At 19.2% G+C, this 21,831-nt stretch overlaps 1 protein-coding gene across 2 annotated transcripts in view; it reads left to right on the top strand.

Annotated features, from left to right (window-relative positions):
• Positions 1–21,831, top strand: part of LOC100870842 (protein rhomboid-like) — a 244,424-nt gene that overhangs the window by 185,966 nt on the left and 36,627 nt on the right. For both annotated transcript variants that reach the window (XM_086912588.1, XM_012492979.3), the window contains exon 3: positions 3,619–3,761. In XM_086912588.1, the coding sequence (XP_086768714.1) occupies positions 3,619–3,761 (143 nt within the window). The remainder of the gene's footprint in view (positions 1–3,618; positions 3,762–21,831) is intronic.

Genomic DNA, 21,831 nt, shown 5'->3' with positions numbered 1-21,831 from the left:
TTCTTTATTTGTTCATTCTCATTTTGTTTTTTCCTTATTATAATATTTTTTTCTATATTTCTTTTGTTTTTTTTTTAAATACGTATAATTTTTATACTTATTTCTTTATTCTCGTCTACATTTCCAGATTTTTCGAAACATAAAACAAAAAAAATTCAATTTTTTTTTTACAAAATAAAAATGCGATGAATAATAAATCATTCAATCGAGAGAAAAGTTTTACAAGAATATATGCAAATCTACATATGGGTAATATGTTGATGCGACTTTTTATTGTATCGTCAAGGAAATATTATACATATAATATACATAGTCAGTGTATATTTCATAATAGAAACAATATGCCCAAACAACGCTATTCTAAATATTGATATAATATTAATGTTAATATAATATTAGGTTCTGATATATATGGTCCTGCTTATAATTATCGTCATGATGTTGCATGTACCACTAACTGTGACATATGTTCTCCTCCTTTAGCTATTTATATTCACTTAGAAAACCGATAATTTGGATCGTTATAATAATAAATGTCCTTAACCCTTAATTCTATGTCCTTCATGTTTTTCATTATAATTATATACATTTCTGCATAAAACAGTAGTATTTTCTTTTGTTACTTTATATAATGAATAACGAAAATTTTATATTATTATAAATTTTATATTAGTATAACTTCATATCTTAATTTATATTTATAACAATGATGTGTACTTTATTTTTATTTTACTATGGAAATATAACGTAATTGTTTAAATTAAAAAATTATAATGAATAAATATTATTTTTCTAAATCAATTGCAAGCAATGAATCGTTTTTAAATAGAAGGATATATATTCAAAATAAACATTGTTAGATATACTAATTTAAATATATATTCATTTTCTGTTTGAATTCAAATTAATCATTTAGTAAATCATTAAATAACCAATTATCGAATAATTCGAATAATCAATATCATAATTGTTTTCTCGTTTTTCAACATAAATAATTAATACTTTTTTTTTTATAAAAAATATCAAAATTGATCGATCATGCATTCAAAATTGTATATTTTATTTTAAAAAATGAAATCGACTTCAATTTGATGAACAAAAAAAAATAATTTGCGCTATGATTCCTTTTGAATCAAACAATTTTTGATAAAAGATTTTTTTGATAATTTCAACCCTTTATAAGATATTTTATTGTTTTCACTTAAAGAAAACATAATCTGTATAAATAAAAAAAAAAAACAAAAATATTTTTAATTTAAAGAATGAGACTTAATTTAAAGAATGACTGTTAAAGTAAGGAAAATTTCAGATATTTGCTTTGATGTAACTAAACGAAATAAGAAAAGGATAGGCAATTATAGTCTAGTAATATAGCAGAGATTATTTTTCAATGGCTCTGTACTATCAATATCCATAAACTCTCGTATAGTTTGCTCGAAAATACGCGTAAACTTGCGTTTGAATTCGATAAATTTTAGTAGATCAAAGAAAACTAAATGTTTATGTATCTTTAGTTTAAATGAAATTATATAATGAATTCTGTCTTATATACTATTGAATAAATATGAATATATGTATATAAAATTATTGAAATTTTTAATGTATTATAATGTAATAATTCTGATAATATGCAAAAGTCTTTTAAATTTTTTTATCTAGATTTGTAAAATGGTTTTAAATATTAATATAAACTTTATTATTGATTTAAATAATATATTTATGTATAAAATTATTAAATTTTTTGTGATATATTACTTCGTAAATAAATAAATTGTACGTTTTTTATATTTTTTCATCATATGGATAACAAATAATAATTCGATTTTTTTAATATTATTGTAAAAAATTATTGTTCTATATAAAATAAATTTTTTTTAATTTATTATTAATTTTAAAATCATTAAATATTATTTATTAATTATAATTATGAATTATTATTATATATTAAATATTATCTATAATATTTTACGTAAGTATATTTAATAAAAAAAGATTGCAAATTATTCAAAAAAAATTATATGCTTATCATAATGAATAGAAGAATTAAATAAAATTGATCAAGTAAATTTAAAAAGATTCACTAATTAATAAATCTATTTCAGTCAAATGAAAGTTGCATTAGCAAACTTCATTTTTTTAATAAATTATAGATATTATGTGATATTAGTTATCAATTCCTCCTTTTATTTCTTAAAAACATTTTCTTCCTAGTATAAAACTCCAACTTATAATCTTCAGTGAGTTATCTAGATTTATTACAAAAGATATTGGATCTATAACTATCATTCTTATTCTTTTTTCCTTTTAATATACAATTTCTTTTCATAACAATATCTTTTGAAAGTCAATAACGTAACTGAATCTCTAATCGAATAAATTTATATGTATATATGGAAATAAAGATTTTAATTTTGATAAAATTTTCAAATCACAGAATAAATACTTGAAAAATACAGGGTATTCCAATAACGCTTCTTTTCGTTATATATGAGAAAAATGAAGTGATCTAATACATATCTTTTGCAATATCAACCATAAATCGTTATGAAACGTGCCATAATTTGTATATATAATAGCCGATCGTGAAACTCTGCATTTCTGCAATATTTTTTTATGAATTCCTTTATCTAAGAAGACTAAGAATATACATTTTAAAAAACAAACGATAATATTTTGCTTCAAAACATTTTCCATAAATAATATATTTAAAGAAGATAAGAGAAAAATATTTGCATTTATATATATTCGAAATATTTCCAAACTTGAGAGAAGTTTTGCAATAATGAATTTAAAACATAAAAATAATTATATATATGTGTGTGGGGGGATGGGTATATATGTGTATATTTTATATATAATATTTTTAATATTACTGATATAAAATTATAATAAAAATAAAATTGAAATAATATCAGAAAAATGGAAGATCGTTTTCATTTTTTTAATAGGAAAGAGGAAATATTGAAAACGTTAAGATAATTATATAAATATTTCATTGGATTAGTTTTATAAATACTTAAGTTTTTATAAAATCATATTCTATAATGATGAAATTTTAAATAATTTGAAAAAATTGTGAGTAAACTTAAAAATAAAAAATCTATTATTTTTTCCATGTAATAAAATACATCATTATATTCATGAAATTTTGGAAATTAATAAAGCATTTAATTTAAAAATATACTTAATCTTTTAATTAAAGAAATTTCTATTTCTTTTGAAATTAGTTTATTTCAAAAAAACAATACAAAACATTTTAAAATGATATTTGTATTTTTTATTTTTGTTTTTTATTATAAATTATAAATTACAAGTAAAATTAAATTAAAAATTTTCATATTATTATAGAAACTTTATAAATATACTTACAAATATAGTTTATAAATAAACTACTATAAAAAATTTAAAAATGAAAATTTATTTTTATTAATTTTTTAATTAATTAAAATTATATTTCGAATAGAAGTTATTGGATACGTGTTTTTAATTAATAGAATTTTTTAGAAATTTTTATAAAATTATTTATATATATTTTCATTTTTTATTATTATTTATATTAATTAATTTATAAAAAATCATGAAAATTTATTGATAATATTCATTAATTTTTTATTATAGCTGGGTTTCTTCACATATTATACAGTGGCGATGGGAGAGGTAAATCCTTCAGGGCCGGTACCAATCGACAGCGTTTTCATTTACAGACCGGACAAACGTCTTGAACTCTGGAGGTTTGCGTTTTATATGTTCCTTCATGCTGGGTAAGTGACATTAAAAAATCTTAAAAAATAAAATAATTTATATAAAAAAGAAAACATGAAAAAAAATTGTAATACAATTATTACAATACAATTATATCTAGAAATATTATATTAGATATTTTTACAATAATTGTCACTTTTATTAAATTTTTATATTAAATATATTTCGTTAAATATTATTATTATTTAATAATATTAAATACAAATATTATTATAAAAGTATTATTTCAGATATATTTTTAATAATTATTATATATTATTATATATATATTTTTAATTATATATATGATTTTTTTAATGGAAACATAATTAATTTTTTATTTTAAAATATTGAGAAAAAATACATTCTATTCAGAACGAAAAAATAACTATTCTATTTATATAAAATAAAAATTTTTATTTTTTATTCTGATTTCAATTTCACTTTTTATTTATGAATATTTTTTTTTATCTAAATGAATATCTATTTTTTTATTATTATGAAATTTACTTTTTTTATTATTACGAAAATTCCACTATTTACTTATATAATATATATTATATTAAAATTTATTATTTTTATTTATTTATTTAATTTATTATTTATATTATTTATATTTATTCTTTTAGCGAAACGAATTGAAATATTACTGAAAAATATATTATCATTTGTTAATTTTAATTATTATCAATATTAACATCATATTGATGTTAAATAAGTGGACAAAATGCAGTATATTAGTAAAGTTTTTTGTTTGACGAGTAGCAAAATAAAATTATTAGTATCGTAATATAGGATCAAGTTTCATTAGTGTCAGCTTGATCGCAATGCTACTATTTTTTAATATTAGGTGGATATTTGTTACGTTTGACTGCGAAATGAAATTTCTATGACGATTATTGGAAAATGCGGAAATTGAAATTCACGTAGTATTTGTCAAAAATGTCATGAAAAATTCACATTTCAAGAGAATCGTTTAAATCTTCTTTCTTTGGCATATGAAACTTTTATGCTGAATAAATTCATTGTTTATTTGCAAAATGCGATATTCAAGAAATTTCATTCATAAGAAAGATTTAATATTTCATTATTTTCATATAATGAATTTATGATACAAATTTTTTAATTTTTATAATAAAGTATTAATATATTTCTGAGATATATTAAATAAAATTAAATATTACATTAAAATTTGTGATGTAAAATTATATTTATTGGAAAATATAAATTTTGTATCATTTTAATAAAATATAATAAAAAAAATCATTTTTTTTTATGAATGAAATGTTTTTTTTTTATAATGAAATGTTTAAAATCACGTTTATATTATTTTTATTGTAATTTTATTAGAATTTTCGTGCAAATTGTTAATTTATTTATATTCCTTGAATTTCCATATTCTATATTCTATATTTTGACAATTAATAAAAAATAAAAATATCAAAATTCATTTTATTTATATTTATTTTTTCAAATGATAAATTTTATTTAAAAGATATAATTTTAATCGGTAAAATAAAATTGATTGTATAAAATAAAATGTTTACAAAAATAAAAGACTAATTTTATATAATCTCATGTAATGTAATGCATAGTATGATAAAGAAAATTTGTTATATCCTCTATTGATTTTGAATAATTGATATTTTTGTTTGAACATACAATATACTATAATATATAAATATATTTATCAGTAAATAATATAAGTAATATTGAAAATTGAAAAGGGTAGACATTATTGTTTAATTTCCATATTTGATGTCCAATAGTTAAGAGAATATATATAATTATATAATTACATATAATTATAATTCATCAAAATAAGAAGTAAAAATTCAAAAGTTTTAAAATGTAATATTTTAATTTATTTGGAAAAAGAATTCACGATTCTAAAAACTAGGAGAATATTTATAATTATTATATTAATTATAATTAAGTTTTTATGACTTTTAATAATAATTAATAATATAAATTTTATTAATAATATAATTAAAATATCCGATATGTCGAAGTAGATATTTGGATATTTGGACAATACAACTAGTATATTATTAGTCTCGAATGGATTAACTACATTAATCAAATATGACAAAATAACTTGATAACTATAAGTTTAAGATTGCTCTTTTCTAAAAATTAAAAAATGTGATTTATGAATTATTAAATTTCGATTGTTCATGCAAAATCACGAATCAGTTTTTATTATTTTAATTATATTACTCTTAATTCAAGTTTTCAGTCAAATGCAATAAAAAATTAAAAATATGAAAATGCCAAGTTTATAATAGAAATATAAAATCTTATAATAAATATAAACCACATGAAAATATTAAATTGGTATAATGTAAAGCAAATATGAAAAAAGTAATATTGAAGTAAAACAATGAAGAAATAAAATAATATTTAGAAAATGCTACTTGGCTGGCTAAAATCGAAAAAAATAATCGTTATTATAAATTCATAAAGAAATCATTAATTTCTCAAATATTTTCTATTATTTAATGTTTTAAGATATTTTTATGCACAATTATTCTTATATATATTTTAACATTGAAGTTATTAATCATATGTTTAATTAATATTTTATTTTCTCATTATTTTCTTCATAAAAAACATAAATTATTTTTTTTTCGCATTTATTTCATATCAATTCATTTAATATCTTCATGTATTTAATATTCTTATAATATTTATATATATAATAGTATTTTATATTTCAAAAATTTTTATTATTATTTTTAATAAATTTTATATAAATATTATTGCGTATAACTAAAAATTTTCTTATAGAGATAGAAATAGAAATGAAATCAAAATAAAAATTAATCTATTAAATATTAAATGTATTTAATATTTTATTTTATTTTGTTAGATATTATTTTTATTTTTGTATATTTTATTTATTTAGTATATTGTATTTTGTATATTTTTGCACTTTTAAGTTTTTCATATAGATTTCTCATATAAACATTTAAATATTATTTATTATATTTTTTTTCTAAATTTTCATTCATATCTCAGACAATGATTAAGAGCAAATTTTTTTTTATTATATCATCTTTAAATAATGTAAATTTTTTATATTGATAATTATATCATGATAGTTCATAACAATATCAGAAAATAAAAAGAATATAGTTTGAAATTCAGATGATATCCATGAAGAAAATGTTATAAATTAAACATTTTGTTGACTATTTTTTAAATTGGCTACTCTTCACTATGAATACACCTAATATAATTCCTTGATATTAATGATTTAATGATAATTGCTTTATATTATCACGAATCACGTTGCAATCTCTCATCGATTGACATGAATAGAATTCAACTATCATTTCACAAGTCGAAGAAAATTACGTTAATATTCCGTCATACTTTTATGATAGAAAATACGCTTTCTTTTTTTTTCTTTGGTTATTTTTACAAAAGACTATTCTGATCACATTTTTTTCTTCTTTCATTCCTTTTTCATTTTCTTTCATGCTAGTATAGAATCTATTACTATATAAATTTTTAACAAAATTCTAATAAAATGACATGAACAATAGATTAATTATAGATTTTTTTTAAAAAAATTAGTTTTTTTTTCGAAAAACAAAGTTATGAAAAAATATTTTTAAATTAATGAATAAAATATTACACTAATAATGAATCATAAAAAGTACAAATAAAAAAATTTAATAACATTAAAAAATAGATATCTTATATAATATTATTTTTTAAAAAATCACAAGAAAAAATGTCAATTATATCGGTCTAACTTCGTCTATACTCTTCTATGCATTCGATAAACACGCATGAATGTACTGAAATTGAATAAACATTATAAATAATAAAGAAAAGAAATCCTGGAAATTTTATTTTAACCTGATCATATCTAAATTTCTTACAAAATTCTTGCAATAATGTTATTTTATCTATTTCTAAATAAGAACGTGAACTTTCTTCTAGACTTTTAGGAAAATTTTATGATGCTTTAGTAATAATTTATAATAAAGGAATTGTGATCGATGGCAAATTAAATTACAATAAATATATATCTTTCATTGAAATTAATATTTAGGATAATCAATCATTAATATTTTTATTAAATTATCGATTATTATATTATTAAATTATTGTATATTTCTTGGATTGTGATTTATTGATTCTAGTTTTTAATGTTTATTAATTATACATAATCTACTTAATTAGTATAAATTAAACTCAATAATTTTTATAATTATACAAGTACACAAAGTTATTTTTTTAATATATTATTCTATGATTATATATTACATTGTTATATGAAAAAAATAAAAGAAGAAAAAGTATTATTATTTTTATTATTCAATATATTTTATTATTTTTCATAAAATATCACTGGAATATTTTTACTAAATTATGAAAATATTCTTTTATTTTTAATTATAAATGAAATTTATCATAATTTCTTATATTACATGAAAATATGTATTTTTGTTGAAAATAAAAAAATTATTCTGCTAAAAAATAGTCTTTATTTTCTGTCAATTTTATAAATAACAATAAATTATTCTATAAATCCAACTCAATTGTGATCAATTACAGATTAGTATTATGTGCTCAAATTTTTTTTAACTTCAACATTCAATCTTTAAAAACCTGAATTTTGAAGGTTAACATCATATTAGCTTCAATTTTATACCAAAGTTTAAATCTACGAAGTTTAGAAAGTTAGTTAAGGTATAAGGTCCAGTTTTTGAGACTGTTGACGTTAGAATAAATAAATTAAGTTTTATAATATTTTAATAACTCAACTTTATTTAATTTTTTATATTAAGCTTTGAAACTTTGAAAAGCAACAGCTCATTACAATATTAAATCTTATCAATAAAGAACGATATTTCAGAACAATAAATGTATCTATGATATTTAAAGATATAAAAATTATTATATCTTAATTATGAAGATCATTATTGAAAATTTTTATAAAAATTTCTACTTACTTTATTTATATATTTTCAAATACTTTTTCAATATTAAAATAATTTGAACATAAAAAGAAAATTACTATGAAATATTGAGAAGCGATATTAAAAATTTGATATCCCTCTGACTAAAAAACTTAATATTTATGAAAACATAAAATTTATAATAAAAATAAAAACAAAAATATTTATACAGTATTATAATATTTCATTTTCGCTTCATTTTAAGCAACTTTCTTTTTTAAACATAACCAGTGGTTGATTTTAATTTTCGAATTATTCGCAAAAAACTGTTGGCATTAGATCATTGAATTTTTCTTATATATATGTCCCTACCACTATATGTGTTAATATGAGACTATCATTTAAAGCTGGCAACTATTATATATTTACATATAACAGAAATAAGTTTTATCAATTTTGAGATCTTTTTTAAGGTTATTTTTCTAACGTGTAACATATATATAATAAAAAAAATTAAATTGATCGTCCAGAAATTCTTTATATGGATATTCTGTAATTGTTTTGTATTAAGAAATTATTCGTAAAAAAATAATATTTTCTTATTTAAGATTTTGTTTTTAAATAAATTAGATTTTAAAAAATTTCAAATACAAGTGAAATTAGCTAATTTTTGATATATGTGATATAAATAGATAAATGAAATATAAATAAATAATTATTTTACATAAAAATAAGCATAAAATATAGAATAAAATTTTATCGTTTAAATCTTTATTTTGAAAAAATTTAAAAAGTTATGTAAACGAATTTTTGAATTTATTTTCTCGAAAACTAATTTTAGTAGTATTAATAAATTGTTAAATAAAAAAATTTATTCTATATTATTTTATTTATATATCATATTTAATTCATTATATTATACATTCATTTTCATTTTTATTTAATAAGTAGTTTTAGTTATATTAAAAAGTAGTTTTCGACTTATGTTTTTATATAAAATTATTTTCTGTCCGATTGTATTTTTAATTATCTATATTTTATTTTTATATTCCGCGGATTCAACGGAAACTTGGTATGAATAGGTACTAAAAAAGAGATAATAATAATAATTGTAAATGTATTGATATATTTATTCATTTATTATATCAATAGTTTATACAAATAGTTAAGAAGTGATGTATACTGCGAATACATATTCAATATATTTTGTATCGAAAATTTTTTATTAATATTTTTAAAATTAGTTAAAATTATAGATTTAGAGTCTACTCTTTTCTTTTTTCCTCTTTAAATTTCATGTATTTCAAATCGAAAACATGTGCTTTCGGAATTTTTTTTTATATTATTTCGTTTTAATGATGCTTTAACTCAAGTATATTTCAGAAAGCGTTCATTAATATATAATTTAATTCAAGTATATTTCATGTAATGTTCATTAATATGAATATATAATTTAAATGTTCATTTATGAGTGTAATTAAACGAAACATTTATTTGTGAATCATTAATATATAGTAAAATCAAAAAAAAAAAAATTTTTAATTTAAATTTAATCCTATTTTTGTTGAAAACAGCTTTCAACATGTTCCTTTCTCGATCTCTGTTCGTTGCACTGATTTCAACCAGTACTTTTTTCTGTGCTCTCTTTTCCGTTCAACGATAGTTCTCTCTTGAGAGGGTAACGCACGAGAAGGGTCGGAACGATGGTACGAGAAGGCTGCGAGAGAAGTTTTCAACAGCGAAGCTCTCTAAATTATTCATGGAAATACTAGATAAGGCGACCATTTTCCCTACGTGCGTATGGAAACGGCGATAAGAGTGACCCGACGTTTTCCCATAGACCGCGTGTCTTCTTTCTCATCCCACTCCCTTTCTTTCTCTTCTTTGTTACTTCTCTCAAGCACTATCGCTCTTCTCAAAAACCACCATTCTTGTTGTCGAGAGTATTGCGATATTCTAATTATTAATATGAAAATATACATTGTTCTTTCTTGATGAACTTCTCGACTTATCCATCCTCGACATTTTTTGCGATGACATTCAGAATGTGAATGTGAATTGAATGTGAATTGCAAATCAGTTACTTTAGGTATAACGATTAATTATAAATTTGACTAAATTTGTTGAATAAATTTATTATACATATACATATTATTTCATTTTGCGAAATATTTCAATTTTAGATAGTGATACTTATGACAATAGAATGAATCTGAAAAAATATTAAAAATTATTATTATAGAATTGCACAAGAATAATCATTTCGCTATTTCTTCATTTTATCTTTTATTCATATAATAATATTTATAATCACAATTTCTAATTTTTATTATTATTATATTATAATAATTTTAATTTTTTTCTGTATATCTTAGTTGAATCACTATTTCAGGATTTTTTTTTTTTCGTTCGTATTTAAAAGAAAGGAAGAAAAAAATAAGAAAATATATGTAATATTTTAAACCGTGATTCTCAGATAGAAAGTTGAAAGATTCTATCAGCGATTTTATTAACTACGGATCACTTTTAATAATTCTTTATTATCGTGAAGATAAGACAACTCAAAATTGAAATTCGTAATACACATCAAATTATATATATTTGAAACTGATCATTAGTAAACTTTCAAATTTAAAAAAAAATCATTTATTAAATTATAAGTAATTACAGCTGGATTTTTGTATATTAATTTTTGTTTTTGTTTTGATTTCTAGGATATTTTTGGTCTATCGATTATCTAAAAAAAGATCTTCCATGAAGATGTTAACACTTTATATATGTAAATAGCCACAAATTTATTTATTTATATAGTCATATAGTCATATATTTGTGATTCTTGTGACCGATTCAAACAAAATCTTAATGTTATCTATGATTTATCATCTGTAATTTAACTATATATTAATGAATTATTAAAATAAGAAAAATGTTTTTATAGATGTATATTTTATTTTATCATTACAAGTTTTAATACTTTTATGATCGAGATGATACCAAATACGAATTAATTTTGTATCGTTCTCTATATTTTCTGTTTCGTTCAGAATTCCTTTTTTTCAGTTAAAATTTGTAGAGATAGATCAATATTAACTAATTTATGGAAATATATTAAAATATAAAATATATTTACACTTTTTATTTGAAAAAATCTAATTATTTTTATTTTATAAATTTTAGATAAATTAAATTTCTTTTTATATATGATTTTCATTTAATTATAGTTTTTTTTTAATCTGTAAAAGATATAAAAATTCTAAGAATTATTTAACATTTCTAAGAAAAAATTCCAACACGAAAACATCGATTAACATAGAAAAGAAAACTGTGCATTTATCAAAGTTCACAAAGCTGCAATTGTAGACACATTTGAGAAAAAAAGTGTAAAATAAAATTACAAAGAAGGAATAGGTATGACGTTAATCGAAAGTTCAGATAGAACACACGGACAAAAAGTTTTGAATAAAAATGAGGGTGGAAGTTTCGGAATGATTCTAAACTGTGATATCTAGAAAATAAAATGAAGTGTAATTAAGAAGCAGAAGGTGCATGACGATTGAGAGTTTGAAAAAACTTACAATTTCTTTATGATTCAACTTCCAACTACGATATTCGACGTATTCAAACTACTATTATACGATTGCATGAAATAATAAATGAGCTTTGATAAGAAATTTCTATCATAAGTAAATGTATCGTGCATTTCCTTTATTAAGTGAATTATAAATGAAATATCGTAAAAATTTTAGAATCTTAGAATCAAGGTAGTAATTAAAGAAGTAGAAAATTTATTTTAAGAAGACAAACTATTTTAGAAAAGAATTTTATTAAAGATTGCATTGCAATATTATTCATATAATTCGACAATAATATAAAAAGATAGCATTTTTTCGTAGTTAACAAAATTTTCTTATCTCTGTTTCTTGTTCGATTTTTTCTTTTCAGTTATTTGTTGTCAATCATATTTTGTTATAATGTGAAAAATGTCTTATAATTTTCAAGATGCTTTCTATTGAAAATTTTGGTAGATTATGCTTTTAGAATATCTAATATGTATACCATTTAAAGATATTTTATATTATAGTCATTTTTATATTAATTCCTTATTAATATTCTTTACGAATTTCTTTGAAATATTTGATCTTGTATTTTATAAATTGGAAAAATCTAAATTATTAAAATTTTTTAAATCATAACGAAGAATATTGTTTTTAAATGTAATTAGAATTATAAATTGAAAATAATTAAAATATATAATCTTATTTCGATCTTGATTGATCTTGTTTTATGAACATCAGGATTGATAATTATTGATCAATTTTATTATTGTAATAATAAAATAATAAATAATAAATAATAGTTTTGAAATTATGTTCTTTAAAATTATATCTAAGCTAGAAATTATAAAATTAGAAATTTATAAATTTATAAATTATATTGTTTATTATATTATTTATAATATTGATAAATTAATAGTGAATTATTATATATTTAAAAATAATCAATAATTTAAATATTTAATAATTATTTATTTAAAAAAAATATATTCATCGATTTTAATGACTTTAGATCCGAAAAATCCTTGGAATACCAAAGCTAAATACCAATCTATGAATAAATAAATACTAAGTACTAATGATTTCCTCCGAAAAATCTAAATATTTAAACTCAGTACGGATTAGGTTTAGATATTTTAAGATATTTCAAAATCCATAAATAAAATGTTTTTTAACTAATTATATACCTATTTGTTTCATGATGTTATTTCTATAAACAGATAAATAAATAACGATTGCACATGATCATGGATATATGTGTATAGATAAAATTCAATATAGTAATAATAGCAACTCTTCCAAATACCTTAAAAATCAAGACCAAATAATGATTATAAATATAATAATAAAAAGTTATTTAAAATTTTATCTTTTATAATATAAATAAATAATATAAAGAATATATAACATAATATAATATAAAGAAATAATAGTAATTCAAAATTAATAAAAATATTACTATTAATATAAAATTTTAAATCATTAAATGTACTTTTTTTATATAATTACCATTATCTATTATGAAATAAAAATATAAACAAATAAAAGTTTTCAATTATTCTCCTGTCCCATATATCTATGCAAATCTAATTCATTTGCCAATTGATATAAACGTATCATAAATATTAAAAATATTATATATATCAAATTTATTTTTTGAATATCTTGACAATTAAAACTAATTAATCTATATGTAGGAAAAATCAAAATCATGCTCTCCATATTTCAATATTTACATATTTCATTGAAATCATGAAGAATACTTTTTTGTAAATAATGATAAATATTTTAAAAAGTGGTGTATTACATCATGAAAACAAGAGAACGAAAACAAGAGAACGAAAACAAGAGAGCGAAAACAAGAGAGTGAAATTAGAAACTTATTTTTTAAATATATCACATAAAAAAAATATTAATTTTTTAATTTTATTAATTATTTTAAATATACAAATAATATTACAATAAATTATTACAGATGAAAGCATTAACTGACTGCAGATAATTTGTTGAATTTAAAATCAACTAATTTACAAAGAAATTAATAATTTTTATAAAAAAAAAATAACAAAATCTGTTTATCATTCTACAGAAAATTATAGAATTATGTAAATTAATTTAATTTCGTTAAATGTATAATGTCTCAAAAAAAAAAAATCTATTTTTAATGCTAGAAGCATTTATTAATGATGAAGTAATAAATGCATTTTTTAATTATCTTAGGAATGTATTCTATGCAATGTATACCTAGCATTGAAAAACACTATTTTATTCTTACTTTTCCGTTCGTTAAAATATTTGGATTTATAAAATTGATTAATATATATATATATATATTATAGTACAATAATAACATAATAATATATTAATACATATTACTTTTATATAGTAATTAATATTAATCTATATTTTAGTATATTAATACATTAGTATTTATAAAACAATATATATATATATATATATATATATATATATATATATATAATAATATATAGTTACATACATATAATACAAATATATAGTAATATAATCTAATATAATAATAATATATATAATATATATAGTTTTCAAATTTCTATATATATATTTTAATGTTTAAATTTTTATATGTAAATGTTAACAAAAAAATATCTATGATTTTTATTATTGATTTTATATGATTCAATAATTGTAAATTAAAATTAAATAATAAAATGATAAATATTATTATTTTTATACTGACAAATAAAATTGTTTCTCTTATTTTCTAATTTTAAAAAATATTTTTTTTGTATTTAAAATAATAGTAGATTATCTCTGACAATTGTTTTTTATATATAATAATGTTTAAAAGAATCAAACGAAAATTGCGGTAGTTAATATCAAAAGCATTACATTCATTCATATTGTATCTATTTCATTAGTTTCATCAGTTTACCTTATTTATTTTTCTTATTAAAGAATAAAAGATTACAATCCCATATTCAAATGATAGAAATGAAAATTAATATTTTGAATATTAATATTGTGAATAAAAAAAATTAGACAAATTTTATTTTAATTATATATACAAAAATAACATAATTTTGTGGAAATAAATTATTTTAATTAATTTTCTATTTCTGTTTCCAAGAAATGAGTTTAGATAAAGCAAAATAATAATTTTTCGAAAATTAAAAAATTATTTTCAAATAATTTCAAATTCAAATAATTATTTTCAAATAATTTTTTATATTATGATATTTTATATTATATTTTTAATTAATTTAATTATATTTTTAAATAATACTTGCAAATTATATATACAAAACAAATAATTAAAATTTTAAATATTTCCATTATTTAAGTTACAAATAATAAAATCAGATTCACTTACCAAAAGCAATCTCATAGTTAAAAATCACGAATCGTTTCTATAGCATGGAAACATCTTTTTAACGATACTTGTTCTCCTATTTTCGCGAACTTCGCGATACCATTGTCTGATCTGACAGCATGCCGTGTTCGCTTCCTGCAATTACCGCGATTGTCTCGATTTTTCTTGACTTCAACGTTTCTCACGAGCGTCCCTTGTCTACCTCTGTGTCGTAGGTCCTGAAACATACGTTCAACATACTTCTGTGAAAGGAGAGATACTTTCCACATTAACAAAAGGTTATCCGGAAATTAATTGCAGTTTTTGACGATGATAATTATGAATCGTTATTAATGACGAATATACAATAGCTCACAAATATATATCTTTGAGAAAATTTCACTTAATTTAAAAATCATCTAATTTTAATGAAATTTTATGCATGTAAAATATAATAGATCATTATTTTTTGGCGAAAACTTCTTTGAGCATCATGAAATTTGTCCTTTTCATTATTTTTTTATATATTTAATATAATTTCGCCTTAAAATATTTCTTATAAAATAGATAATACAGCACTAAAATCTAAAATTTTATGTATACAAAATATATATTTAAAATTAAATATATTTGTAAAATTTATTTTTAAAATTTTTCTTTATTTGTAATATTGTAAAGTTATACTTAAAAAAATTGAAAAAAGCGTTTAAATTTTGAAGATTTAATTTCGTTTTTTTAAAATGATATCTCGTAAAAAAAAATTTTTCATATAATATATAATCTTAATACTCGTATAATAATTGCAATAATATTTTCAGAATTTCAATCTACATATAATAACATATATTTTTATTATTAACAATTTTATTATCAAAATTTTGAGAATAAAATAAGTTTACGGAATGAAAATAATATAAGGATTAGATTCGAAGAATTCAAATAATTTGCAAATCTTTTTCGGACATTTGAAATGATTTCTGAGTATGTAGTATACTATTTATTTATTGAAATTGTGAGAGCAACGATAATAAATATTAATTTTCTATGATTGGATTATTCTAAATTTGAATTATGATAAAATAAATAATAAATAATTCGAATTAAAATAAATTTATATGAAATAAAAAAAAGAGAGGGTAGCAAAAGAGAATAAATAAAATTATAATCTTATAGAAACTCAAATTACAGGTTATATATATATATATATATATATATATATATATATGTTATAAATGAAAAATTTAAATTATTACTCAAACATTAATTTAAATAAATTAAATAATTTGTCACTTATATAATAATCAATTTATAGAGCAGTATTCATAATTTATTATAAATCTTTAAAAATCTTTTTCTAATATTTAATAATCTTATAATTCTCTATTTTACTTATTTTATTGATAAAATGTCAAAAATTAGAGGCAAAAGAAACTTACAACTAGATAATAAAAGAAATCGTCATATAAGTTATTCAATATTTTATAAAAATTGGAAAAATTTTTTATATCTTGATATACATTTTTGTTCATCCTAATCTTTGATATTTCCAAAATAAAAATTCAATGTAATCTCAAAATTCAAATGTTAGCGAATATATTAATTTCCAATGAAAGTGCGATCCATAATACGTCCTCTTATTCTCGATAATCATCGGAGAATTTTCGAAAAGATGGAATTGAAAGAGGATAATCGAGAAAGGATAATATCAACTTGATTTAAATAACGACATCCATCTTTCTAGCTTGTCGCAATCAGATGCGCACGGATCCTTCGTCACCGATGGATATTATGCATGCCAGACAAGCGAAACCATTATGCGAAACTCGTCTAATGTCGTATAAATGCAGAAAAGAAGTCTCGTCTTTAATACCTTGGGCTCTGTCGCTATTCCTTGCGTCGGGAGGCGTCACATGGAGAAAGAAACTTTTGCTTGTACCCTCTGTCGTGGATAATTTTCATTCGGTAACTTTAAGGGAACAGACTGCGAGGATTGTATTTTACATGGAACGAGATGACTTGTAACAGAAATTATTCAGAATTATAGATTGTGGAAAATGTCAGGATAAAAGGTAATGTTAGATTTAAAATTTTGAATGAAAAAAAAGAAAAAAAAGAATATTTGATTTAAATTGGATATATAACATTAGCAAAAAAACTTTTGATCAAATGCAATATCAAATTTTATAAAAATAAATTATATATAATAATAATAAAACTATATTTGTAATTTTTGAAAATATAAAATGATCTAAATCTAAATATATAAAACATGTTAAAACATTTAACATGAAATGTTAAATTGATATGATATTAATTATACAAAAATAAAATAATTTAAATTTCTATAAATTATGAAGAAAAACATAGACAAGAGACAAAATAATATTTGAAATATATATATTTGATCGGAAAAAGCCTGGAAAAAATAATTGTTTACAAAAAAATATATAATTTTTTTAAAATTTTTCCTATCTATATGTATAGCTTATTTTTATATTATATTATATTATATTATATTATATATTATATTATAATTTTTATATGTCCATTATTTTTATGTGTAAATTAATAATTTATATTCAATTAAAATTTAATTTTTTCGCGGTTTTATTCCTAATGAAGAAATATAATTTAAATTATTATTTATTTATTACTATTTTTTTTTTTGCATTTAATTCATATCAAAACAATTCCTATTTAATAATTACACCATAATACTTCATATCTTAAAAAGTATAATCATTTTTAATAAATTTCATATTGCATTTGATTAGAAATTTTTTATCAGAAGTAATACATAAAATAAGATATAAAAGATAATAAGATATAAAGAACAATAAGTATGTATTTATTACATGAAAAAAATCCTAATAAACATGAATCGAAAAATTAATATTTTTAAAATTAAAAACAATTTTTTATTATTTTTTTCTTTAATATGTATTGTTTTTACTTATTACTTTGAAAATTGATCTAATTTTTGCATAAAAAAAATTGCGTTTTGCAAAATATGTATATTATCATGAAAAAATGATTAACTTACTAAATCTTGAAAATCTTATTAATTTAAGTATTATCAAAAACGCAAAAAGTTAATTATTATTATTATAATTATTAAATATTTATATAAAAAAACAGTTGAAGGTTATTAAATATAAACAATTTAAATAGCTTTATCTTCATTGTCATATTCTGTCTCACTTCATCTATCTTCATTTTATTCTATTTTCATTTCTAATAAAAATTAAAAAAAAAAGATGTCCTACAAATTAAAATCCTGTAAGTATTTCTGTGAGTTTGTTTTTATATTCAAAATTTATTATTTTCATGAATTATTAACGGAAAGTGATAAATTTTATATGCATTGAATATATTGATAAAAATTTATAAAAATATCCAATTTTTATTCGAAATCAAATTGATCCGAGAATATAGATTAAAATGAAAAACTTGAATATTTGTGATGATTTCTCAAAAATTCAACTCGGAAATTCATATATATTTGCTTTTAAACATCTCTAAATGTTTTTCAACGATGTACAATGAAACTCACTATAGCATTTTCATACATATTTAATTAAATATGTTCAGCTATAATTAAATCTTGTAATAGAAACATGTTTAATGTTTACTTCTTATTATATATATATATATATATATAAGAAGATTATATGTATATAAACTATATTTATAAAATAGAATTAATAAAATTTAATCTATATTATAATATATATAATATTGATAATGAAACATAATTTCATAACAAACAAAAATATAACATTTACATATATAAATTTTTTTAATATTTTTTTTATAAACTATTATTCATATTTCATGTTTTTTAATGTAATGCATTAAATAAATATTAATAAAAGCACATACATATGTAGCAAAATGAATTTCTTTATTGATATATAATAAAAATCAAAATAAATATTTAGTAAATAATAAATCTTTTTTTAAAAAAGAAATCAGAAAAAGTATAATTTTTTCAAATCTATTTTATATATTTTATGTATCTAGATTTTCAATTTTTTATTATATATATTAGATATATTAGATATATATATATATATATATATATATATATATATATATATATATATTATTAACTTCAATTTTAATCATTTAATTAAAAAAATCTGTAATTAGTTTTCCAATTAATTCTAAAATTATTCGCTCTATTTTGTACATATATTTATATAAATAAAAGTATTTACTTATAAAATAAAATATTTTCTAACAGCATCAATTTATAATGTAAAAAATTTTTAAATTTTATGAATTGTGTTTTGAAAGATCTTTGAACAAACGATCAAAATCATCGATTAAAATTCGATATATTAAATTGAGACTGAATAGAGAAACCGATTATCGAAAAAAACCGAACTATGTCGAGTAGAAATTTTGAAACGCTGAGACATCAGCCTCAACTAGATCATCGATAAGTAAGTTTTCGAGGCATAATTAACTACCAACAAGTAGTTAGACTGATGACATTGCGACTGCAGAACATTAGAGTCAACTTGCTGAAACTTCAACTTCAACCTTTATCCCATTGCTCAATGGCAAGCTCCCATTCAAATTGCTTTCACTCAATAATCCTTTCAATCGTTCCTATAATCTCTTTTTGTCACTTAAGATGGATTATTATAATGGTGAGTTGATCGTTTAAATAACTATTTCATTTAAAATAATTTGTAAAAAATGTTCGGTGTTTAAAAAAACCGATACTATCATTTTTTAATTATAATTTTAATTATTATTTTTTATTGAATGAGTGTCAAAATACAAAGAGTGTAGAATAATGTTGCAATTTTTGAAAGAGTATTTATAAAATTCTCTATATATTTTAAAAAATATACAACACTTCAGCTTGTTGAAATTAATGAATATGATCTTGAAATTTAAAATAATATTTTCCAAATTAATTTCAACAATAATCAACATAGAATTATAATAGAATAGAATTAGAACATTAGAAAATAGGAAATTTTTAACGAACACTCGAGAATCGGTTTTCCTAAGAACGAGGGATTTTATATTACTTTTCCTCAATCTACAATCAATCTTCTCTAACGAGAAATTTTTTTTAGATTGAAAAGTATTATTAATCAGGATGATCCACAGTATTATTAAAATACTATACTTATATACTTACCAATAAAAAAAATTAGAAGCTTAATAAAATGTAATTTTAAACTAACTATATACACACATTTTTAACAACATTAACTTAATACAATATATAAATTATATTTTTTTTACAATTTCTTTAATGGTATATATACTTTATTATAAACAATTTAGATCATGATATTTGGCTCGAGAATAGTAACAATGAAATCATAATAAGTCGATGTAAAAGTATGAAACCATTTATCGACTTATTTACCTTCCTTTCTTTTAAAATCGTATACAATCAATTCACGAAATCCAATATGCATTTTAACGATAATATTATTCGAGTCACAACACGAAATGCTTTCAGACAGTGAGTAATCCAAGGGAAGTTAGATATAGGGCAGAGTTCCAGTTAATTGGATGGCAATTAGACGAATTCTCTGGCATTGTCTCAGTAGACGAATTACATTGGATTGTCAGCTCTTCCAGTTCTACTAAGAGTGATCCTGCTGGATCAAAATTTCTATCTTACGAATACGAATGATCCATCTTTCCTTACAAAAAAAAGATATCTATCCTTCTTGCGGTTATTATCTTATCGTTCTGTCTTTCTTCTTGCGGTTATTCTATATAAGGAAGAACCTTCAAGTTTCTTTTTGCTCCATTTCATGAATTGCGTACTTTCGACGAATTGGTGCTTATATATCCTTTGTATTTGCAGAATTATTCGTCTCATAATGAAAATATTATATCATAGATCTTTTGCGAATAAATCATTTTATTTTTTTTTATTTTAAAAAATTAAACATACAATAACTTTTTTATAACGATTATTAATTATCAAAATGTATATTTATAATTTATTTTTAACATTCTATATTTATTAAATACAATTTATAATCAATATATTCTTTAATAATTCTTAATTATTATTCTTAGTTTATATTTAATAGTTACTAATTTTGTTTCAAAATTTTGTATATTTGTATATTTATATTATTTATATTTATATTTTGTATAATTACATAAAAGATAATAAATAAGTATAAATTTTTTCACTTATTATTATTATATTTTATTATTATCTTTTCTTTTTATTTTTTTTTCTATAATAATTAATAATTTATATTTTTTTTTATCGAAACTATTTTTATATCGAAAAATT

This window comes from Apis florea, unplaced genomic scaffold, assembly GCF_048593485.1.
Source record: "Apis florea isolate Af1SG1 unplaced genomic scaffold, ASM4859348v1 contig_3391_pilon, whole genome shotgun sequence".
NCBI classification, from domain to species: domain Eukaryota; kingdom Metazoa; phylum Arthropoda; class Insecta; order Hymenoptera; family Apidae; genus Apis; species Apis florea.
The sequence above is the reverse complement of the archived record's forward strand: the minus strand, read 5'-3'. Positions and strand labels throughout refer to the sequence as shown.